The sequence below is a fragment of the Nerophis ophidion genome, linkage group LG16, assembly GCF_033978795.1.
Source record: "Nerophis ophidion isolate RoL-2023_Sa linkage group LG16, RoL_Noph_v1.0, whole genome shotgun sequence".
Classification (NCBI taxonomy): domain Eukaryota; kingdom Metazoa; phylum Chordata; class Actinopteri; order Syngnathiformes; family Syngnathidae; genus Nerophis; species Nerophis ophidion.
The window spans coordinates 40,836,156-40,861,659 of NC_084626.1; the positions used below are offsets into that span (position 1 = coordinate 40,836,156).

Sequence of the window (25,504 nt, forward strand, 5' to 3'; positions counted from 1 at the left end):
AAAAAACATAACAATTTGGCAAGTTCCGGTTCGGACCGGATGTCACGTGATTGCAGCAATCAAGTAGCATTAACCAGGTGTGCTCAGTTCATGCCGCATCCTAACAGCTCGAACAGCAAACAGCCTGGTAAGTGTGCATTTAAATCTGTTTTTATCTCCCAAAGCACGTCGTTTGGTGAGATATTATCAAGCCTTTTACAAAACCCAACGAATTTGTTTGATGCGACGTCTGCCTCATACACACTTTAACACAAAGTGTGGGGGGGGGAAAAACAATGGCCGCCTTTTTTTATTGTCATTTTGTTGCTGTCCTCATTTATACTCTCGCTTTTTCTACGTCGTTCAAGTGAAATGGTGTTTAATAGCATGAACCTTGCTGGGTTTAGGAACACTGCTTAAGAATTGTGTAAAAAAAAAAAAAAAAAAAAAGAGAAAGTTTTACCGTGTGTGGAACTTTCTGGAATGTTGGCTTTGCTTTCTAAGTGTCTGGCATCGATACAAAATAGCTTAAATATGTACTTGACATTCCACTGAGTCACAAACTGACAATCCTGTAAGGAAATCAAACATTTTTTTCAGTTTTAAAGGCCTACTGAAACCCACTACTACCCACCACTCAGTCTGATAGTTTATACATCAATGATGAAATATTAACATGCCAATACGGCCTTTTTAGTTTACTAAATTACAATTTAAAATTTCCCGGGGGTTTCGTCTTGGAAACGTTGTGTAATGATGACGTGTACGCAGGACGTCACAGGTTTTTAGGAAGTATGAGCGCTGCGCACACACACAGCTAAAAGTCGTCTGCTTTAACCGCATAATTACACAGTATTTTGGAGATCTGTGTTGCTGAATCTTTTGCAATTTGTTCAATTAATATTGGAGAAGTCAAAGTAGCAAGATGGAGTTGGGAAGCTTTAGCCTTTAGCCACACAAACACACGGTGATTCCTTGTTTAAAATTCCTGGAGGTGAAAATTTACTATGGATCAGAGCGCTGTCAAGCAAACATGAAACACGACGGAATGTCGACCATCAGGTTTCGGTGAGAAAATTGTGGTTAAGTCAGTTCCAACCGGGGAAAAGCTGAACTTGTGCATAAAGTTGCCGTCGACTCCCCTGAGACACTGCGCGTCAGGACACCCGTGGACACACCCTTTCGACTATCAGGTACTATTTAACTCACTAAAACACTAGCAACACAATAGAAAGATAAGGGATTTCCCAGAATTATCCTAGTAAATGGGTTTAAAAACATCGGAATACGTCCCATTGCAATCGTGTTTTTTTTTTTTTCTAGTCCGTCGCTATCAATATCCTCAAACACAAATCTTTCATCCTCGCTCAATTTAATGGGGAAATTGTTGTTTTCTCGGTCCGAATATTTAAAAATGTATTTCCATAAGAGCCATATAATATTTTTATAACACTGAACACAACTAAACGCCTGCATTTTTAAGTAAGACCAACATTTCTAGAGTATATAGAGTAGGTTTCGGTGAGAAAATTGTGGTTGAAAAGTCAGTTCTTACCGGAGAAAAGCTAAGCTTGTGCCGTCCATAAAGCTGCCGTCGACTCCCCTGAGACACTGCGCGTCAGGACACCCGTGGAGACACCCTTCCGACTATCAGGTACTATTTAACTCACTAAAACACTAGCAACACAATAGAAAGATAAGGGATTTCCCAGAATTATCCTAGTAAATGTGTTTAAAAACATCGGAATCCGTCCCATTGCAATCTTTCATCCTCGCTCAATTTAATGGGGAAATTGTTGTTTTCTCGGTCCGAATATTTAAAAATGTATTTCCATAAGAGCCATATAATATTTTTATAACACTGAACACAACTTTTAGGGTTTTTAGGAATCATGAGCGCTACGCACACACACAGCTAAAAGTCGTCTGCTTTAACCGCATAATTACACAGTATTTTGGAGATCTGTGTTGCTGAATCTTTTGCAATTTTTTCAATTAATATTGGAGAAGTCACAGTAGCAAGATGGAGTTGGGAAGCTTTATTCTTTAGCCACACAAACACACGGTGATTCCTTGTTTAAAATTCCTGGAGGTGAAAACTTACTATGGATCAGAGCGCGGTCAAGCAAACATGAAACACGACGGAATGTCGACCAGCAGGTTTCGGTGAGAAAATTGTGGTTGAAAAGTCAGTTCTTACCGGAGAAAAGCTGAGCTTGTGCCGTCCGTACAGCTGCCGTCGACTCCCCTGAGACACTGCGCGTCAACACACCCGTGGAGACACCCTTCCGACTATCAGGTACTATTTAACTCACTAAAACACTAGCAACACAATAGAAAGATAAGGGATTTCCCAGAATTATCCTAGTAAATGTGTTTAAAAACATCGGAATCCGTCCCATTGCAATCGTTTTTTTTTTCTTTCTAGTCCGTAGTTATCAATATCCTCAAACACGAATCTTTCATCCTCGCTCAATTTAATGGGGAAATTGTTGTTTTCTCGGTCCGAATATTTAAAAATGTATTTCCATAAGAGCCATATAATATTTTTATAACACTGAACACAACTAAACGCCTGCATTTTTAAGTAAGACCAACATTTCTAGAGTATATAGAGTAGGTTTCGGTGAGAAAATTGTGGTTAAAAAGTTAGTTCTTACCGGAGAAAAGCTGAGCTTGTGCCATCTATAAAGCTGCCGTCGACTCCCCTGAGACACTGCGCGTCAAGACACCCGTGGAGACACCCTTCCGACTATCAGGTACTATTTAACTCACTAAAACACTAGCAACACAATAGAAAGATAAGGGATTTCCCAGAATTATCCTAGTAAATGTGTTTAAAAATATCGGAATCCGTCCCATTGCAATCGTGTTTTTTTTTTTTTTCTAGTCCATCGCTATCAATATCCTCAAACACAAATCTTTCATGCTCGCTCAATTTAATGGGGAAATTGTTGTTTTCCCGGTCCGAATATTTAAAAATGTATTTCCATAAGAGCCATATAATATTTTTATAACACTGAACACAAACGCCTGCATTTTTAAATAAGACCAACATTTCTAGAGTATATAGAGTAGTTTTCGGTGAGAAAATTGTGGTTAAAAAGTCCGTTCTTATCAGAGAAAAGCTGAGCTTGTGCCATCCATAAAGCTGCCGTCGACTCCCCTGAGACACTGCGCGTCAACACACCCGTGGAGACACCCTTCCGACTATCAGGTACTATTTAACTCACTAAAACACTAGCAACACAATAGAAAGATAAGGGATTTCCCAGAATTATCCTAGTAAATGTGTTTAAAAACATCGGAATCCGTCCCATTGCAATCGTGTTTTTTTTTTTTTTCTAGTCCGTCGCTATCAATATCCTCAAACACGAATCAAGCATTTAAGTCTCACCTTAAAACTCATTTGTATACTCTAGCCTCTCACCTTAAAACTCATTTGTATACTCTAGCCTTTAAATAGACTCCCTTTTTAGACCAGTTGATCTGCCGTTTCTTTTCTTTTTCTTCTATGTCCCACTCTCCCGTGTGGAGGGGGTCCGGTCCGATCCGGTGGCCATGTACTGCTCGCCTGTGTATCGGCTGGGGACATCTCTGCGCTGCTGGTCCGCCTACGCTTGGGATGGTTTCCTGCTGGCTCCGCTGTGAACGGGACTCTCGCTGCTGTGTCTTGGATCCTCTTTGGACTGGACTCTCGCGACTGTGTTGTATCCATTGTGGATTGAACTTTCACAGTATCATGTTAGATCCGCTCGACATCCATTGCTTTCCTCCTCTCTAAGGTTCTCATAGTCATCATTGTCACCGACGTCCCACTGGGTCATTATTGTCACCAATGTCCCACTGGGTGTGAGTTTTCCTACCGAGGATGTCGTGGTGGTTTGTGCAGCCCTTTGAGACACTAGTGATTTAGGGCTATATAAGTAAACATTGATTGATTGATTGATCCTCGCTCAATTTAATGGGGAAATTGTTTTCTCGGTCCGAATAGCACTTTTTGTTGGAGGCTCCCATTAAAAACAATGTGAATATGTGAGGAGCCATCGACGGGTGACGTCATCGTCTGCAACTTCCGAGAGAGGCAGGGCTTTTCTCTTAGCACCGAAAGTTGCGAACTTTATCGTGGATGTCCATCCATCATCTTCCGCTTATCCGAGGTCGGGTCGCGGGGGCAACAGCCTAAGCAGGGAAACCCAGACTTCCCTCTCCCCAACCACTTCGTCTAGCTCTTCCCGGGGGATCCCGAGGCGTTCCCAGGCCAGCCGGGAGACATAGTCTTCCCAACGTGTCCTGGGTCTTCCCCGTGGCCTCCTACCGGTTGGACGTGCCCTAAACACCTCCCTAGGGAGGCGTTCGGGTGGCATCCTGACCAGATGCCCGAACCACCTCATCTGGCTCCTCTCGATGTGAAGGAGCAGCGGCTTTACTTTGAGTCCCTCCCGGATGGCAGAGCTTCTCACCCTATCTCTAAGGGAGAGCCCCGCCACACGGCGGTGGAAACTCATTTCGGCCGCTTGTACCCGTGATCTTATCCTTTCGGTCATGACCCAAAGCTCATGACCATAGGTGAGGATGGGAACGTAGATCGACCGGTAAATTGAGAGCTTTGCCTTCCGGCTCAGCTCCTTCTTCACCACAACGGATCGGTACAACGTCCGCATTACTGAAGACGCCGCACCGATCCGCCTGTCGATCTCACGATCCACTCTTCCCTCACTCGTGAACAAGACTCCTAGGTACTTGAACTCCTCCACTTGGGGCAGGGTCTCTTCCCCAACCCGGAGATGGCACTCCACCCTTTTCCGGGCGAGAACCATGGACTCGGACTTGGAGGTGCTGATTCTCATTCCGGTCGCTTCACACTCGGCTGCGAACCAATCCAGCGAGAGCTGAAGATCCCGGTCAGATGAAGCCATCAGGACCACATCATCTGCAAAAAGCAGAGACCTAATCCTGCGGTTACCAAACCGGAACCCCTCAACGCCTTGACTGCGCCTAGAAATTCTGTCCATAAAAGTTATGAACAGAATCGGTGACAAAGGACAGCCTTGGCGGAGTCCAACCCTCACTGGAAATGTGTCCGACTTACTGCCGGCAATGCGGACCAAGCTCTGGCACTGATCGTACAGGGAACGGACCGCCACAATAAGACAGTCCGATACCCCATACTCTCTGAGCACTCCCCACAGGACTTCCCGAGGGACACGGTCGAATGCCTTCTCCAAGTCCACAAAGCACATGTAGACTGGTTGGGCAAACTCCCATGCACCCTCAAAAACCCTGCCGAGAGTATAGAGCTGGTCCACAGTTCCACGACCAGGACGAAAACCACACTGTTCCTCCTGAATCCGAGGTTCGACTATCCGACGTAGCCGACGTAGCCTCCTCTCCAGTACACCTGAATAAACCTTACCGGGAAGGCTGAGGAGTGTGATCCCACGATAGTTGGAACACACCCTCCGGTCCCCCTTCTTAAAGAGAGGAACCACCACCCCGGTCTGCCAATCCAGAGGTACCGCCCCCGATGTCCACGCGATGCTGCAAAGTCTTGTCAACCAAGACAGCCCCACAGCATCCAGAGCCTTAAGGAACTCCGGGCGGATCTCGTCCACCCCTGGGGCCTTGCCACCGAGGAGCTTTTTAACTACCTCAGCGACCTCAGCCCCAGAAATAGGAGAGTCCACCACAGATTCCCCAGGCACTGCTTCCTCATAGGAAGACGTGTTGGTGGGATTGAGGAGGTCTTCGAAGTATTCCTTCCACCTATCCACAACATCCGCAGTCGAGGTCAGCAGAACACCATCCGCACCATACACGGTGTTGATAGTGCACTGCTTCCCCTTCCTGAGGCGGCGGACGGTGGTCCAGAATCGCTTCGAAGCCGTCCGGAAGTCGTTTTCCATGGCTTCCCCGAACTCTTCCCATGTCCGAGTTTTTGCCTTCGCGACCGCTGAAGCTGCACACCGCTTGGCCTGTCGGTACCTGTCCACTGCCTCCGGAGTCCTATAAGCCAAAAGGACCCGATAGGACTCCTTCTTCAGCTTGACGGCATCCCTCACCGCTGGTGTCCACCAAGGGGTTTTAGGATTGCCGCCCCGACAGGCACCAACTACCTTGCGGCCACAGCTCCGATCCGCCGCCTCGACAATAGAGGTGCGGAACATGGTCCACTCGGACTCAATGTCCAGCACCTCCCTCGTGACATGTTCAAAGTTCTTCCGGAGGTGGGAATTGAAACTTTGTCTGACAGGAGACTCTGCCAGACGTTCCCAGCAGACCCTCACAATGCGTTTGGGCCTCCCAGGTCTTTCCGGCATCCTCCCCCACCATCGCAGCCAACTCACCACCAGGTGGTGATCGGTAGAAAGCTCCGCCCCTCTCTTCACCCGAGTGTCCAAAACATGAGGCCGCAAATCCGATGACACAACTACAAAGTCGATCATGGAACTGCGGCCTAGGGTGTCCTGGTGCCAAGTGCACATATGGACACCCTTATGTTTGAACATGGTGTTTGTTATCGACAAACTGTGACGAGCACAAAAGTCCAATAACAAAACACCACTCGGGTTCAGATCCGGGCGGCCATTCTTCCCAATCACGCCTCTCCAGGTTTCACTGTCGTTGCCAACGTGAGCGTTGAAGTCTCCCAGTAGGACAAGGGAATCACCCGGGGGAGCACTTTCCAGTACTCCGAGTGTTCCCAAAAAGGGTGGGTACTCTGAACTGCTGTTTGGTGCATAAGCACAAACAACAGTCAGGACCCGTCCCCCCACCCGAAGGCGGAGGGAGGCTACCCTTTCGTCCACCGGGTTGAACTCCAACGTACAGGCTTTGAGCCGGGGGGAAACAAGAATTGCCACCCCAGCCCGTCGCCTCTCACTGCCGGCAACGCCAGAGTGGAAGAGGGTCCAATCCCTCTCGAGAGAAGTGGTTCCAGAGCCCTTGCTGTGCGTCGAAGTGAGTCCGACTATATCCAGCCGGAATTTCTCGAATTCGCGCACTAGCTCAGGCTCTTTCCCCCCCAGTGACGTGACGTTCCACGTCCCAAGTGCTAGCTTCTGTAGCCGAGGATCGGACCGCCAAGTGCCCTGCCTTCGGCTGTCGCCCAGCTCACAATGCACCCGACCTCTATGGCCCCTGCTATGGGTGGTGAGCCCATTGGAGGGGTGACCCACGTTGCCTCTTCGGGCTGTGCCCGGCCGGGCCCCATGGGAACAGGCCCGGCCACCAGGCGCTCGCCATCGTGCCCCACCTCCGGGCCTGGCTCCAGAGGGGGGCCCCGGTGACCCGCGTCCGGGCGAGGGAAATCTGGGTCCATGGTTTTTCATCTTCATAAAGGTCTTCGAGCTGCTCTTTGTCTGATCCCTCACCTAGAACCTGTTTGCCTTGGGAGACCCTACCAGGGGGCTTTATGCCCCCGGACAACATAGCTCCTAGGATCATTTGGGACACGCAAACTCCTCTACCACGATAAGGTTGCAGCTCAGAGAGGAGTGGATGTTCTCTACAAAATCCTTTCATCAAAAATATAGCAATATCGCGAAATGACCAAGTATGACACATAGAATGGACCTGCTATCCCCGTTTAAATAAGAAAATCTCATTTCAGTAGGCCTTTAAATAAATTGCCAGAAATAGCCAATTTGCTCAATTTACTTTTAGTGTATATATATATATATATATATATATATATATATATATATATATATATATATATATATAATCTCGGAATGAAGCTGGACTCACTGGTGACGGTGGCAGAGAAGAGGACTGTTGACAAACTAGTGAGCATCCTGGATGATGCCAGTCACCCTGTGCATAGCGTTATCAGTAGCCAGAGGAGCCTGTTCAGTGCTAGACTGCTTCATCCCAAGTGCAGGACTAATAGACTCAAAAACTCCTTTGTCCCACACGCCATTAGACTGTACAAATCCTCTTTGGGACGGGGGTTGGGGGGTACTAGGATGACAGGGGATGCAAAACAATAACAGTGCAATACGTTTTCATAACATGGTCACTACTGCTTACTTTGTCTTGTTATATTCTTATTTTACTGTTGTATTTTTATTCCCATTGTTGCTTTTTATTTTTAATATAAAAAGCAATTTATTTTTATTTTTTACTCTTATTGTAATATTTCTCTATTTTGTTTCCATTTAAACCCCCATTATTTACTTTTTACTTTTATTTAAATTGATCTCAACTCTGTACACTGCTGCTGGAATTTTAATTTTCCTCAAGGAACTCTCGTGAAGGAATCAATAAAGTACTATCTATCTATCTATCTATCTATCTATCTATCTATATAAAAAAAAATGGGTATTTCTGTCTGTCATTCCGCCGTACATTTTTTTCCTTTTTACGGAAGGTTTTTGTAGAGAATAAATGATGAAAAAAACACTTAATTGAACGGTTTAAAAGAGGAGAAAACAGGAAAAAAATGAAAATTAAATTTTGAAACATAGTTTATCTTCGATTTCGACTCTTTAAAATTTAAAATTCAACCGAAAAAAAAGAAAAGAAAAATTAGATAATTCAAATCTTTTTGAAAAAATAAAACTAACTTATGGAAAATCGTTAGTAATTTTTCCTGAGTAAGGAAAATGGGGGTACGCGTACCCCTGGGGGGTACTTGAAGGTATGCCAAGAGATACGTGAGATTTTTTTTTAAATATTCTAAAAAGAGCAACAATTCAAAAATCCTTTATAGTAATGTACAGTATTGAATAATCCATCCATTTTCTACCGCTCATTCCCATTGGGGTCTCGGGGGGCGCTGGTGCCTGTCTTAGCTACAATCGGGCGGAAGGCGTTGTACACCCTGGACAAATCGCCATCTCATCGCAGTATTTATTGAATAATACTTCAACAAAATATGAAAGTAAGTTCATAAACTGAGAAAAGAAATGCAACAATGCAATATTCAGTGTTGACAGCTAGATTTTTTCTGGACATGTTCCATAAATATTGATGTTAAAGATTTTTTTTTCTGAAGAAATGTTTAGAATTAAGTTGATGAATCCAGATGGATCTCTATTACAATCCCCAAAGAGGGCACTTTAAGTTGATGATTATTTCTGTGTAGAAATTTTTATTCATAATTGAATCACTTGTTTATTTTTCAACAAGTTTTTACTTATTTTGATATCTTTTTTCCAAATAGTTCAAGAAAGACCTCTACAAATGAGCAATATTTTGCACTATTATACAATTTAATAAATCAGAAACTGATGACATAGTGCTGTATTTTACTTCTTTATCTCTGTTTTTCAACCAAAAATGCTTTGCTCTGATTAGGAGGTACTTGAATTAAAAAAAAAATGTCAACAGGGGGTACATCACTGAAAAAAGGTTGAGAAACACTGTTTTACCGCTTGTCCCTCTTGGGTTCGCCTCCGGTGCTGGAGCCTATCCCAGCTACATTCAGGCAGAAGGCGGGGTAGTTCTTTTTCTTACTTAATGACATGTAAACAGTCATTTATGGCGTGATAACTGTGGAACCTTTAAAAGTCATGCGTGAGGTTGTCCAATTGTGGTTGAGGTTGGCAAAAGCTCACAAAATCTGATGTCACATATTCAGGCACTCTTGTTTTATAATACATGCCTTAATCTTGGTTTCAATATTGCCTACAGTGTACTCTTATGTTCCCTACTCAGTAAATAAAATGTTGTGGATAAATTCAACAAGAAGTATGACTGTGCATAGGCTTTTTTTTGGTGAACTTAACACAGACATGGACTTGGAGTATTCAGGGGGAAGGGCCAAGGTGTTGCTCAATGACACAGCTGAAAAACTTGCCTAATAGCAGCACAAGGTTCACTCGGCAGCTGTCACATCAGTTGTGTTTTCTGAGCTTTAACGAGCAATTCGGCATAAAGGAAACCACAGTAAGGATTTTCAAGTTTATTTGGATCTGTCATGCCATTCTTTTCCCTTTTTAACGGGTTTTACTTTTGTTCAATGCTGACTTAAATGTTACAGAATATACATTACAAGATTTGTCGTTTCAGGTTGCGTGGCGCTCTCTGACCAGCGATGGATTACGCTATCAAGTCTCTCAGCCTCTTGACCCCGTCAACCTTCTCCAAGTAATGAAACTTTTCCCAAGTAGTAATGATCAGGCAGAAAACCACCAGGGTTGAATTAGTCACTCTGCACTCACAAATTAACGACATGTTCTTTTTCCCCTTCTCATCAGATGTGTGACCGCCAGCGTGTCAGCCAGTGCCTCCATGACCCAGCAGCTTCTGTCCGGCCGAACACCTTCGCCCAAACCTTTCCGGGTGACTAACGCTGACCGCAGCTTGAAGAAGGGCATCATGGCTTATGCACTCGATGACCTCATCGACAAGGTTAGAATTTTTTTTTTCTCGCACACTTGCTGATAAAATCCAAAGATGCAGATGTCATATTTTTTTTTAAGCATCAATCCAGTGTATAAATAGTACATCAAACAGCCTGCATGAAGGTGTTATAGGCCAGTGGTTTTCACTGAGGGCCACGTCGCAGTTGTTTGACCCCAGAGGGCCGCTTCTAACAGTGAATACTATTATTACACAATTTTTAATGCATTTTATCGGTTGTTTTTTTTTTTAACTAAAATGTAAAAAAAAAATATTGTAAGTTGCTATAATTTCACCTCAATGTAGTGTGTATTACTGTAAATTGAAAAACCGTACTGCTGTTTTTATGGTTGAAAAAAGGCATTTCAGTTGCCAGAATTTTTATGTAAAGTTGACATTTGTTTTTTACTCTAATAGAAAAAATATGCAATTTTACTGTAAAAATGACTGTTTTTTACTGTAAATAAAAATAAAATTTTACTGTAAAATATTGGCACTTAAACTGCCAGTTTTTTTGTTTTTGTTTTGTTTTTTTAAACTGCAAATCAATTGTAGATTTTTTGGTGTATTACTATAAATGCCAAAATGGCACCACAGTTTATTCCAGTAAAAAAAGTCAAACAAATTTTCATTTAGAGAAAAATACTGTAAAAACCACAGTAAATTTCACAATTTTACCATGAGATCTATTGCATTGCACAATTTAATGGATAACGTGCTTTGAAATCATTCTTAGTTTTTTTTTTCTATTTAAAAAATGGTTTGAATGTTTGATAATATATTTTTGCGTAATTAGACAATATTTAAGTTTACATAATTTGCGATTACATGGAGTACATACATTTCTTTTTAAAATCCCTAAATAGAAAGAAAGAATACATGTAGTAAGAAAAGTTACAGTAGTTTATTGATACATATTTACAGGCTTTCGAGGGCCAAATAAAATGAAGTGGCGAGCCACATCTGCCCCCGGGCCTTGAGTTTGACACCTGTGTCAAATCAACATTAAAACTTGTTTATCTTTTTTTGCTCTTTTTTTTTTTTTTTTGGTTTTTAAGTGGGTTTTTAGGAACAGGGCCAATGACAAACTGACTCCTACATCTGATTAAAAAATCGTGGTTCATAGTTTCAGGCATGTGAAATGTTTGCGAAAACCTGGAAATCTGCATTGTTAAACAAAGTATCACTTCCTCATTTTTTTTTTTTTTTTTTGAAATATCAAAAAAATGTAGGATCCAAACAAAATAGGTTAAACGCTCACCTCAGTCGCATGGACCCTCTGTTACTCTTGCCTAAACACCGGAAAGGGAGACGATCAGGGGCGCTGAAACAAGCTGGCTAGTTAGCATTATCTAGCTAGTTTACTTTTCGTCACTTGCGTTTACTCTCCAAGCCACAAAGTTTACAGTTTTCTACTTTGTTGCTAATCATATTTGGTTGATTACAATTCAAACACTGCTAGTTCCGAACCAGGTATGGTTGTGAAGTATTTATTAGTAGCCAGCAAGAAAGTATATTTTTGATGTGACTGATTTGTAAACAGAAGTCACAATACTAGAAGTATATTACCCAAGGGGGTGTGGATACAAGATAGAGATGCCAAATGGTAAATGTTTTCTGAGTTCTTTGCATGCATGTTCTATAATTTGACATTACTCTTTTCAATAATGATAATGTTAGCAAATGATATACTAAAAAATAACAATACTGTGGACGGCGTGGCGCAGTCGTAGAGTGGCCTTGCGCAACCCGTGGGTCCCTGGTTCAATCCCCACCTAGTACTAACCTCGTCACGTCCGTTGTGTCCTGAGCAAGACACTTCACCCTTGCTTCTGATGGGTGCTGGTTAGCGCCTTGCATGGCAGCTCCCTCCATCAGTTTGTGAACGTGTGTGTGAATGGGTAAATGTGGAAATAGTGTCAAAGCGCTTTGAGTACCTTGAAGGTAGAAAAGCGCTATACAAGTAAAACCCATTTATCATTTATTTACATTACATGTGATATGTAACTGTCAAAAAGACAGCCAAAAGCAGTTGGTAGATGAGAATAAATCTAAAGGTAAGATATAGTGTAAAAATGCACCCAATTGCACGAAATGTAATTTGATTTACTCAAAAATATTTTGGGCTTGTTTGGCAGAACTTTGTGCCGGCAGAAATGTTCCTTTTTTTCGTCAGTTTTCCTCTTTATTCCTCAAAGGGTGCTCAAATGCATGCAGTTTGCGGCTTTTTTAAAAGCTTATTTTACAGAATTTCGGCCGAAATTAAGAATTTCTAGGTTTGAAAAATTAGGGCTTGGAATCGTAGAACTCTCAATTCCATTCTGATTCTTTGGGTGAATATTTGATTCAGAATAAATTTTCGACTGAACACGATTGTTGATTCAAACAATATATTTGGCGTATATATTATCATAAAACCTTTTCAAAGCAGGTTGTAGGTTACCAAAGCGCCTCTTGTCCGCTGACGTATACATGCAGAGCGACTAAGCGTAGAGCTGAACTAGTGGTTAGAGTGTCTGCCCCGAGATCGGTAGGTCGTGAGTTCAAATCCCGGCCGAGTCATACCAAAGACTATAAAAATGGGACCCATTACCTCCCTGCTTGGCACTCAGCATTAAGGGTTGGATTTGGGGGTTAAATCACCATAAATGATTCCCGGGCGCGGCACTGCTGCTGCCCACTGCTCCCCTCACACCCCAGGGGGTGATCAAGGCTGATGGGTCAAATGCAGAGAATAATTTTGCCACATCTAGTATGTGTGTGACAATCATTGGTACTTTAACTTTAACTACAAAAAGGTCTTTTTAAAAAATAGATTTGGCAGCAAAAAATTTTACAAATCAAATTATCTTAATTTGGCTGTGAATCGATGTTTTTTGTTCTTTTTTTCTTTTTAGAGCACCACTATTAAACATTATTAATATACAGTATATATCAATTCTACAGTAGTATTGGCCACTAGATGAGACCAAACAAATCAAAGCAATCTGTTCAGTATCGTGGTCACTGATTAGCTCAACCTGAGGCAGAATTACTTTATTGGATGAAAGGGATAAAGAGTAGCAATGAGTGGTATTTCATGTGCTTATGTTTCATAATGTTAAACTGTATTTACAAGGTTGTAAAGTTGATTTTTTTTTTTTTTTTTGTCCCTGCTAAAAAAAAATTATAATCATTTTGTCCTTAAGCAAGAATGTAAATATGTTTTTAAATCCTGATTTAAGGTGTTGGACCAGGGAACTAAAGCAGTGACAGTTGATCACATTTCAGCTGGTAAGAAATGCATCCTGTCCACGTGAGCTGTAGTTGCAGTGACCCATGACAAGGTATCTGTGGGGTCTTAAAAAGTCTACAAAAAGTCCTAAATCCAATCATTTGAATTTTTAAAGCCTTAAAATGTCAAATTATCCTAAAATCTCAAAAGGTCTTAAGATTTTGAAAGGTCTTAAAAATGTATTGCTGTTACTGTGATTTAAAACGTGCAGTCTTGCTTTGAAATGTTTAGTTTTTTGAGGATGCTATAATGTAACTACACAGCGGAACTACTGTGCTGCCCGGTCAGAATTTATCGAACACCACAGCTATACTGGAGAGGAGGCTACGCTGGATAGTCGAACCTCCGATTCAGGAGGAACAGTGTGGTTTTCGTCCTGGTTGTGGAACTGTGGACCAGCTCTATACTCTCGGCAGGGTTCTTGAAGGTGCATGGGACTTTGCCCAACCAGTCTACATGTGCTTTGTGGACTTGGAGAAGGCATTCGACCGTGTCCATCGGGAAGTCCTGTGGGGAGTGCTCAGAGTATGTAGTATCGGACTGTCTTATTGTGGCGGTCCGCTCCCTGTATGATCAGTGTCAGAGCTTGGTCCGCAGTAAGTCGGACACGTTTCCAGTGAGGGTTGGACTCTGCCAAGGCTGCCCTTTGTCCCCGATTCTGTTCATAACTTTTATGGACAGAATTTCTAGGCGCAGTTTAAGCGTTGAGGAGATCCAGATTAGTGGCTGCAGGATATAGGTCTCTGCTTTTTGCAGATTATGTGGTCCTGATGGCTTCATCTGGCCAGGATCTTCAGCTCGCTCTGGATCGGTTCGCAGCCGAGTGTGAAGCGACTGAGATGAGAATCAGCACCTCCAAGTCCGAGTCCATGGTTCTTGCCCGGAAAAGGGCGGAGTGCCATCTCCGGGTTGGGGAGGAGACCCTGCCCCAAGTGGAGGAGTTCAAGTACTTAGGAGTCTTGTTCACGAGTGAGGGAAGAGTGGATCGTGAGATCGACAGGCGGATCGGTGCAGCCAACCTCGGATAAGCGGAAGAAGATGGATGGATGGATGGATGGACCACCAGCTATTGCTGTGTGACAGTTTAGTTAGCAGATCAGCGGAGATAAGTTTAAACATAACCAAATTACAGTGCCTGCATGCATGGGTAAGTGCAAGTTGAATGATTTGTGGCTTCAGGACAAACAGTCCAGTGCATGGTTGAAGCCGGTCGAGGGAAACATTGCACTTTGGAAACTTTAAAACTTGGAGCATTGAGCATCAAGGCATTGGAATCCCATTGCAAATCGGAAAAGCACAAGGCCGTCATAAAATTCCAGCGGCAAACACCGTCAAACAGCCACTATTGCTCCACGTAAGGAGCCGGAGCATCGAGTTCCAGCGCCATCTAGTCGACCTCCAGACAGCGTTTGGGTCCACGCTGACACTAAAGTCGGAGGTGCTATGGACTTTTCACACGGTAACAAAGCACCAGTCGTAAACTGGTAGTGAGAACATTGAGCTGTTTCAGATTATGTTCCTGGATTCATCCATCCAGCCATTTTCTACCGCTTGTCCCTTTCGGGGTTGCGGGGGGTACTGGAGCCTATCTCAGCTGCATTCGGGCGGAAGGCGGGGTACACCCTGGACAAGTCGCCATCTCATCGCAGGGCAAGCCCAGATAGACAACATTTGCACTCACATTCACACACTAGGGCCAATTTATTGTTGCCAATCAGCCTATCCCCAGGTGCATGTTTTTGGAGGGGGGAGGAAACCCACGCAGTCACGGGGGGAACATGCAAACTCCACACAGAAAGATCCTGAGCCCGGGATTGAACTCAGTACTACTCAGGACCTTTGTATTGTGAGGCCTGTTCCACCGTGCTGCTCTGTGGGTTCCCGGATTCAGAGGGGACAAAAAACGTTTAAGTGTGGAAAAGACAAGACGCAATTTGGATTAGCCGATTACATCAAGAGAGACCTCATCCCTAAAGTTCAGTTTGTGCTGATGTTTGACAAAATCCTGAATCAAACGAACAAGACCAAGCAGTTGGACCTACATGTGCGTTTTTGGGAAGGCATATACTTAGCAAATAATTGTGAGCTTCCAATTTTTCTTCGTCTTTTGTACTTTTTTGCCAGTATCGATGTGAAATGGGTCTTAAATTGCATTCGTTACGGTCTTAAAGACTTATTTGGCTTGTTGAAACCTGCAGAGACCCTGCGTGAAGTGAATACCCATGTATGACGCAGGTGAGCGACTCCTTAAATGTGCTGTGTGCCAGCGGACTGGTGCTGGATGAAGACGGCACGTGCGTGGACACACAGGAGTTCCTCGTGGCGCTGCCTGAGAACACTGTTCTCATGGTGCTGGAGAAAGGACAGAAGTGGACCCCATATCAGGTATGGTGGTGCATGAACCACTAGGTGGCACTGCAGATCAGCTCCTAGCCACGCGGTGAAGGGAGAATACTTGCACGCCACTTTTGTTTTTTTGTAACACACTTTGCGTCTGAAGACATATATTGTAGGCTGAAGCAGGTAGATGGAGGTGTTCAATACAAATGCTGTAAAGTGCTATTTACTGTAAAATAAGAGCAAAACCGTACTGTTAAATAATAGATTTGTATTGTGATGAGTGAGCACACTGTCTTATGCATCATTGTCTATGTGAGAAATGTCAGCCGCCCTTTGACGTGACTGTTTTATCCAGAACAGCCCCTCCAGAGACGAGCTCAGCAAGCGCAGGCTGACTCCCCGGACAGATGTGGTCAAGCTGACCTTTGACCTCTACAAAAACAACCCCACGGATTTCATTGGCTGCTTGAATGTCAAAGCCACGCTGTATGGTGTCTATTCGGTGTCCTATGACCTGCGCTGCTACGCGGCCAAAAATATGTTGAAGTAAGTGCATGAGCTGATTGCGTCATTATCTGTTAGTCTTAGCACGCCAGTAAATGTATAAAACATGAAACAGTGTTGACAACAATGTAAACATGGAAATCAAGCAGTATATTGAACAGTAAAAACACCGCAAGATAGTTGCCAAATACCAAAGAGCACTTGAGCGTCTTCGACATTTAGGTTGAAGATCTTTAAGTGAAGTGAATTATATTTATATAGCGCTTTTTCTCTGACTCAAAGCGCTTTATATAGTGAAACCCAATATCTAGTTTTAACATTTAAACCAGTGTGGGTGGCACTGGGAGCAGGTGGTTAAAGTGTCTTGCCCAAGGACACAACCGCAGTGACTAGGATGGCGGAAGCGGGGATCGAACCTGCAACCCTCAAGTTGCTGGCACGGCCACTCTACCAACCGAGCTATTCCGTTGGTAGAGGGCTGTGGACCCTCTTAAAGGCTAATTATAATATAAATGTTAATGAATTTCCATGACTATATTTTTTACAGCTGTTGCAAATCTGCCGCACAATAGTATTGTGAAGATGCATCTTGCAGTGAAAGTACATATCTGTTGCTCTTTGCTCCTATGTGGGTGGAAGTGTTGGAATAGGCTAGATATTACAGAGATTAATTTTGTTAGGGGTTACGTCATCCACAAAGAGATGTGCGGGTTTCCAGCTTCGGCATGGAGGATCATGCTCCATTATCATCCTATTTCTTTGTGCCCTTGCTTCGGGATTACTATTAAGAGAAATCTGCTATTGTTTGGAAATTCCAGCCTTCTTACGGACCAGGGGCGTCAAACGTGTTTTTATTGAAGGCCACTTTGCCATTAAGGGTGCTTTTGGCGTCGTCGCTTGTAAAAGTAAAAAACTTAAATGAATATACAGGTGAAACATACATTAGAATATCATGTAAAGCAAGGGTCTCAGACACGCGGGCCAACTGCGGCCCGCGAGACACCTTAATATGAAAGTTTAATGTTAGTGCGGCCCGTGAGTTTTATATGAATTTCCCCCAAGTTTCACCCGATCATCAATGTTATGGGTGTGCCGTGATGGCACTGTCTTTGGAGCCCTCTACCACATGTACAAACAGGGTGCCAGCCTAGCTTCATAGTGTTTGTATATTGTACACAAAAGTGACTGCAAGACATACTTGATCAACAGCCATACAGGTCACACTGAGGGTGGCCGTATAAAAAACTTTAACACTGTTACAAATATGCGCCATACTGTGAACCCACACCAAACAAGAATGACAGACACATTTTGGGAGAATATCCGCACCTTAACACAACAGAAGAAATACCCAGAATCCCATGCAGCCCTAACTCTTCCGGGCTACAATGTACACCCCCGCTACCACCAAACTCAGCCCACCTCAACCACGCACGGACAAGAAAGGTTGATGTTGGGGTGGCGGGGTTTGGTGGTAGCGGGGGTTTATATTGTAGCCTGGAAGAGTTAGGGCTGCATGGGATTCTGGGTATTTGTTCTGTTGTGTTACGGTCGCGATGTACTCCCGAAATGTGTTTGTCATTCTTGTTTGGTGTGGGTTTACAGTGTGGCGCATATTTGTAACAGTGTTAATGTTGTTTATGCGGCCACCCTCAGTGTGACCTGTATGACTTGCAGTCACTCACGTGTGTCTGTAGAAGCCTCATACAACATAAGACTGGGCCGAAACGCTGTTTATACGGTGAGAAAGCAGACGCTAAAGGCAGCGTCATCACCGCACGTCCTTAATTTTGTTGTCCGAGTGAAAATCGGCACAATGGTTTCCCCGCGAAATTGTCGGGAGGATCGCTGAATTTCGGGAGTCTCCCGGAAAAATCTGGAGGGTTGTCAAGTATGTTGCTAGGGCGGGATATCCATTCAAAGAAGGTGAACTCGTTAAAAAGTGCATGTTAGAATATTTTAGGAAATGTTTTCTTGCGGCCCAGACCTGATGTAAAGGCTCATAAGATGCAACTAGAGATATTTCAAGAATTATTTTAAATAAAATTTGAATGATTGCGGCTTAAAGTTTTTGAAAACCTCGAATTTGTACATTTTTGTAAAACTTTTGTGTTTTTAAAAAAACTAACTGGTTATCAGAATTGTAGCAACAGCTCGACTTATTTCACTGTAAGAAATCACAAGTTGAATTGCTGAACTGCATAGACTTTTAAACAATATAAAAACATTTTTTATGTTTCACCTGTTTTTGGTTCATGGTTTAAGTTTATTTCGAACATGCATAAAATTCCATGATTTATCACAATTTCAAATTTCTCATGTTGAAAAAGGAGAAGAAAAAAACAGAGCTTATTCAATTCTAGCCTTTATTCCATTTCATAACAATTGCCAACTGTAAATGTATAAGAAGTTTCCTCATGTTACACAATTGTTTATGTATTTGAGTTTTTTTTCCCACACGTAAAAAAATGTCTGCAGTAAAAACTGGCAGGTTAGTCGCCAGAATTTTACTGAAAAATTGACTGTTTTTTACAGCAAATTACTGTGAATGCAAACATTTTGTTTTTTAAATGTTAATTCTGGTGACTAAGCTTCCAGTTTTTACAGTGTACATCTTGATGAATGACTTGCTGTAAAATCATAAATCTAGCAAATATTTAAAGGCCTACTGAATTGAGATTTTCTAATTCAAACGGGGATAGCAGGTCCATTCTATGTGTCATACTTGATCATTTTGCGATATTGCCATATTTTTGCTGCAAGGATTTTGTAGAGAACATCGACGATAAAGTTAGCAACTTTTGGTCACTAATAAAAAAAAGCCTTGCCTTTACCGGAAGTAGCAGATGATGACGTCACAAGGGTGAGGGCTCCTCACGTCCTCACTTTGTTTTTAATGGGAGCGTCCAGCAGCAAGAGCTATTCGGACCGAGAAAACGACAATTTCCCCATTAATTTGAGCGAGGATGAAAGATTCGTGGATGATCTTCATAGCGAAGGACTAGAAAAAAAAAATTAAGTTTAAAAAAAAAAAAAAAAAAAAAAGGCGATTGCATTGGGACGGATTTAGATGTTTTTAGACACATTTACTAGGATAATTCTAGGAAATCCCTTATCTTTCTATTGTGTTGCTAGTGTTTTAGCGAGATTTAAGGGGAACATTATCACAATTTCAAAATGGTTAAAACCAATAATCTGTTCCCAGTGGCTTATTTTATTTTTTGAATTTTTTTTCAAAATTTTACCCATCCCGGAATATCTCTAAAATAAAGCTTTTAAGTGCTTTTTTTTCGCTCTCTCGAAGCCACTGTTCATTTTCCTGTGACGTCATACAGTGCTGCCAATACAAACAAACAATGGCGGATACCACAGCAAGATATAGCGACATTAGCTTGGATTCAGACTCTGATTTCAGCGGCTTATTCGATTCAACAGATTACGCATGTATTGAAACGGACGGTGGAGTATGGATTCAGGTAGCGAAAACAAAATTGAAGAAGAAACTGAAGCTATTGAGCGAATAGCTAATGACGCTAATCGACCATGTCTGCATTAGCATCGCCGGTAAAATGTGCAGACCAACAATCAGAAGTTTCGCATCTTGTGACACTGGATCAATTTAAATCTGTCGATTGGTAAGTGTTTGTTTGGCATTAAATGTGGGTGGAAGGAAACGCTGGATGTAAATATAGTTTCAAATGTACATACAGCTAGCCTAAATTGCATGTTAGCATCGATTAGCTGGCAGTCATGCCGTGACCAAATATGTCTGATTAGCACATAAGTCAATAACATCAACAAAACTCACCTTTGTGATTTAGTTGACTTTATCGTTACAAATGCATCTGCAGGTTATCCATACATCTCTGTGCCACGTCTGCCTTAGCACCGCCGGTAAAATGTGCAGACACTCCGGCACATTCAATTGGCGTCTGGCGGCAGATTTTTTTGACTTTTTCGTTGGAAATGCATCTGCTTTGAGTGTCGCAGGATATCCACGCAATCTTGCCATCTCTGTACTAGCATAGCTTTCGTCGGTAAAGTGTGCGGAACAAACGACTGATCATTTCGTCGGCTTTCCCCACACCCTCGTATTTTGAACAAATTTCTTCCAATTTCTTGCCACTTTCGCTTCTTTGGGCAACTTGAATCCCTCCCTGTTAGTGTTGTTACACCCTCCGACAACACACCGACGAGGCATGATGTCTCCAAGGTTCCAGAAAATGGTCGAAAAAAATGGAAAATAACAGAGCTGAGAGCCGGTGTTTGTAATGTGTTTGAGAAAATGAAAATGGCGGCTTTATTACCCAGGTGACGTCACGTTCTGACGTCATCGCGCCGAGAGCGATAAACAGAAAGGCGTTTAATTCGCCAAAATTCACCCATTTAGAGTTCGGAAATCGGTTAAAAAAATATATGGTCTTTTTTCTGCAACATCAAGGTATATATTGACGCTTACATAGATCTGGTGATAATGTTCCCCTTTAAATAGTACCTGATAGTCAGAGGGGGTTTTCCACGGGTGTGTTGACGCCAGTCTCTGAGGGAAGTCGACGGCAGCCGCATGGACGGCGCAAGCTCAGCTGATCTCGGGTAATAGGCGACTTTTTACCACAATTTTCTCACCGAAACCTGCCGGTTGACAAGTGGTCGGGAACCATGTTCGCTTGACTACTCTGATCCATACTAAAGCTTCACCTCTGGGAATTTGTGTGGCTAAAGGCTAAAGCTTCCCACATCCATCTTTCTACTTTGACTTCTCCATTATTAATTGAACAAATTGCAAAAGATTCAACAACACAGACGTCCAGAATACTGTGTAAATGCGCCATGAAAAGAGACGACTTTTAGCCGCAAATGGTGCTGCGCTTATATGTCCCCTGCAACCCGGGACGTCACGCGCACGCGTAATCATTCCGCGATTTTTTCAACAAGAAACTCCGCGGGAAATTTAAAATTGTAATTTAGTAAAATAAACTGGCCGTATTGGCAAGTGTTGCAATGTTAATATTTCATCATTGATATATAAACTATCAGACTGCGTGGTTGGTAGTAGTGGGTTTCAGTAGGCCTTTAAGGATTTAGATTTTCACAAAAAATGGTTTGGAATATTCGATAGTTGATTTACCATATTTTCTGGACCACATGGTGCACCAGATTATAAGGTGCACTGCCATTGAGCGGCGGGTCTATTTAGATCTACTTTCATACAAAAGGTGCACTAAATTAAAAGGCGCAATAATGGGGTCATATTATGATTTTTTTTTTTATGAAACAAAAACGCTTCCTTGTGGTCCACATAACATGTATTGGTGGTTCTTTGATCAAAGTGCTTCATAGATTGTTTTACAGATCATTTTCAAGTAGCTTTCTGACAATCTCTTCAGGATGTGCAGTTTTGTGGGCGGTCTTACCTACTTAGCTCACCTTTCGACATCGTCTTCTCGCCGTCATCTTTGTTGTAGTGGTGTAGCGTGCAAGGACGGGAGTGGAAGAAGTGTCAAAAGATGGAGCTAACTTTTTTAATGACATTCAGACTTTACTTCAATAACGGAGCAGCATCTCCTCCGTGGCTCACTAGCAAAACCGTCCGACCTATCTAAACTAAAGTTCAGTTGGTGAAATATATAAACCCACTATGCTGGTAATTTCTAGCACTTCGATAGCGACATACAAGTTAGAACTTTACACTGCTTCATATTAGAAATGGCAACAGCGGCGAGTGAATGTCCCGTGACAAGAAGTTGAAGAAAAAGACGCTGGTTGACTACGTTGACTACGGACTACAATGGCAGAAATGCGAACATTTTTAGGACTTATGCAGATCTCAAATACACATCAGCCGGTACCAGTAGGTAAGAAGTGTTTGTTTTGGATAATATTGCAAAACAAAACGACAGATAATGTCTGCTAATGGGTGCCCCCTGCTTGGCACTCAGCATCAAAGGTTGGAATCGGGGGTTAAATCATCAAAAATAATTCCCGGGCGCGGCCACCGCTGCTGCCCACTGCTCCCCTCACCTTCCAGGGGGTGTTCAACGGTTGATGGGTCAAATGCAGAGAAAAATTTTCCCACACCTAGTGTGTGTGACAATTATTGGAACTTCAACTTCATTTTGCGGTCCTTACACACACACACAATAATACTCGTATGTTGACAATCCAAGCAGTGCGGGTTCATAGCTTACCAAAGTCATACTAAATGATTTTGACAGATTTTTGAGTGCCGTGTATAATGTTCTATATTCTGAATGGAACATTTAAAGTTGTTGTGGTGTTTATTGGCGTCATCTTGCAGTCTACACGTATCTCTTATGTGTGACTACTATCTACTGGTCACACTGTACCAAATAAAATAGCTTTGAGGTCAGTATCCACAACCAGAATTATTCTGTCCATTAGGTGCACCGGGGTATAAGGCGCAGTGTCGATTTTTGAGAAAAATTAAAGGCTTTTGAGTGCGCCTTGTAGTCCGAAAAATACGGCAAGTTATGCTACTGCATGCAGTATAGTACATGTATTTTTTTCTGTGAAATGGAAAGAACAAATGCATTTAGTAGGACAATGCAAATTACTGACACATTTTCCCAGGCTTTCACAGGCCCATATAAAGTGACGTGGAGGGCCATATCTATAAGTTTGACACCTGTGTTCGAGTCATACTAGTCTATTGTAGTTACTAAAATGTTATTAATCAGACATTTGTATTGTGCACTTGTGAGATAAATGCAATCTGTGTTTCTCTCATGCTTGAAGGGAGGCGTTGCGATGGACGATCTTCTCCATGCAGGCCACTGGCCACGTCCTGCTGGGCTCCTCCTGGTACATGGAGCAGCTTCTGGAGGAGGAAGAGGGGTTAGAAGAGAGAGGAGAAAAGGCCCTGGCCTTTCCCCGGGAGAGCAGAATAAGGCAGCTGCAGAACTTGCTGCTGGGTCGAGTCGCAAACTGAGGTTGGACTCTGCATGTCTGTTTTCCCCCCGCAAGAGCGTCCGAAACTGTTTACATCTCCCAGCTGAAGAGACCGCAGCTGCAACACCATAATCAAATAATGTCATCCTATTGAGATGAGTGAATAAAACGAAGCACTTTTAATTTCAAACTGTTTTGAGCCTACGGTCATGAATGGCAACAGGTCCAGCGGTCTCTCCCACGCTGCCTTAATTGTCCCCAGCTTTCACTGTTCTGTCATCTGCAGCCTGCTTGAGGAGCGCAGAAGCAAACCATTACCCAGAGATTTCTGCTGCACAAGTGTCACTTTGACCATCTTATCAAAGATGCCCTCAGAATCTGAACAGCTCTTTGACTAATTGTTAGAAGTACTACTCCTTTTTTAATGTAACTGTTATTTATAAATAATAGTGATGTAAGGGTAGAAGGTTGATCTTAAGTCCAGTATCAAAATGTCCAGTTTATGAACTGCTGATACCAATAGAAATGTGCACGTTTTGTATTTCTTTGAATTTCCTTATATTAAACTGTTTATCTGCATATGCACACAATATTCCAGAGTGCATCTAATTGTCTACATGCACACAATCTACCTCAGACACGTTTGGAGCTCCCAATGACTGATGTTGATGCTACTTAAAGGCGCCGCCCCCTTTTCCTCCTCGTCCTCTGCTGTGTGCATCCATCAGGGCAGTGAGCCGCGAGCATCCTGTGTAGGTCCGCACGTTCCATTGAGGAAAGCTGATTTCACTTGCGTGCTTCTCAGGTGGCCACGGGGGAGGAACCTGCTGTGAGGCTGCTGCAGATCAACATGTGCTCGCATAGAAGACTCCGTTCTCATCTCCTTTCTGCTGGCGGACATGGATAGTAACTGAAGTGCCAAAGGTAAGAGAGTACCTGTTTTATAACAACTCACGTTATCTTGCAGATATGTTACAGGTTGTTAAAAGGAAAACTTTGCAAAAACATGCACGTGCAACAATACCACTTCATTATAGAAAACATGTTCAGCTTTCTGGACAGGGGACTCCAAAGTGTGGCTCGGAGGCAATTTAGATCCCATTGTTAGTTTTTGGTATTGAGGGGGAAAAGGTCGATCAAAGAGGCTCGATGTAGAGATAAAAAGCTGAAATGTTGATGCCAATCATGATGCAAAGCTTTATCACAACGTTTTAATATCAAAATGTCAGACCGTTGTTTCAGTGGGATCTACTAGATGCACAAAATATTGATTTGCAAGAGAAAATTTGCTTTTTATTCGAGTCTGGAGGAGTTTTGTGCGTGGGACGTGGGAGTGGGTGCTTGACTCTTCCAGCTAGTGGATTTCTCCCACGCTCTCAGGGGACTTCTCCCCGCAGCAAAAAAAAAAAAGATAAACAACTCTCAGCACATTTACTTTGTACACTGTGTTTTGTTTAATTGTGTAGTGTTCACGGCTCACTGTTAATTGTGTCCTTCAGTAATTAACAACTAAAGTGGCATGTTTATTTGAATGGGAGACTTATGCTGCAATTTAGCAACAAGACGTTGGCGTCCAAGACGAACTGAACAGTCGATTGAATTCTCTGAGAATACAAAAACTTGGATAAATTAAAACAGGGGTGTCAAACTCGTTTTCATTTAGAGCAGGGGTGGGGAACTTGTGGCTCTTTAGATGACTACATCTGGCTCTAAGATAAATCTTAGCTGACATTGCTTAACACGATAAGTAATGAATAATTCCGCTGGTAATCACAGTGTTAAAAATGACGTTCAAATTATATAACATTCTCTTTCATTTTAATCCAACCATCCATTTTCTGTCCCACCTGTTCAAGAAGTGGCATTAATGGTAAGAAGTATTATATTTGTTATTGGTTAGCTTTAGAATAACAATGTTATTAAAAAGAATAGGAGGCTTATTATACTCTAAAAATGTTGGTCTTACTTAAAAATGCACGCATTTAGCTGTATTCAGTGTTAAAAAATATTATGTGGCTCTCACGGAAATACATTTTGAAATATTTGGCTTTAATGGCTCTCTCAGCCAAAAAGGTTCCCGACCCCTGATTTAGAGCCACGTTGCAGTTTTGGCTGCCCTCAGAGGGCCGGCCACTTGTAACATTAATAAAA

The 25,504-nt window shown here is 42.7% G+C and overlaps 2 protein-coding genes and 1 long non-coding RNA gene across 6 annotated transcripts in view; 2 read left to right on the forward strand and 1 right to left on the reverse strand.

Annotated features, from left to right (window-relative positions):
- Positions 1-23,945, forward strand: LOC133535411 (lipid transferase CIDEC-like). 3 transcript variants are annotated; one of them, XM_061875236.1, is made up of 6 exons: positions 1-127; positions 9,994-10,071; positions 10,182-10,335; positions 15,836-15,985; positions 16,296-16,486; positions 23,201-23,945. In XM_061875236.1, the coding sequence occupies exons 2-6, from the start codon at positions 10,019-10,021 to the stop codon at positions 23,391-23,393; spliced, it is 741 nt and encodes a 246-aa protein (XP_061731220.1). In that variant the 5' UTR covers positions 1-127; positions 9,994-10,018; the 3' UTR covers positions 23,394-23,945. The 3 variants fall into 3 exon arrangements, with proteins under 3 accessions (XP_061731220.1, XP_061731221.1, XP_061731219.1); XM_061875237.1 differs by lacking the exon at positions 1-127 and adding an exon at positions 3,131-3,196; XM_061875235.1 differs by lacking the exon at positions 1-127 and adding an exon at positions 9,741-9,870.
- Positions 21,736-25,504, reverse strand: part of LOC133535413 (uncharacterized) — a 77,443-nt gene continuing 73,674 nt past the window's right edge. Inside the window, exon 3 of the long non-coding RNA XR_009802218.1 lies at positions 21,736-24,240. This is a non-coding gene — a long non-coding RNA (uncharacterized LOC133535413). The remainder of the gene's footprint in view (positions 24,241-25,504) is intronic.
- LOC133535410 (G-protein coupled receptor 22-like) overlaps positions 24,078-25,504 on the forward strand; it is a 70,788-nt gene continuing 69,361 nt past the window's right edge. For both annotated transcript variants that reach the window (XM_061875234.1, XM_061875233.1), the window contains exon 1: positions 24,078-24,277. The gene's annotated coding sequence lies outside the window, so the exon portion shown is untranslated. The remainder of the gene's footprint in view (positions 24,278-25,504) is intronic.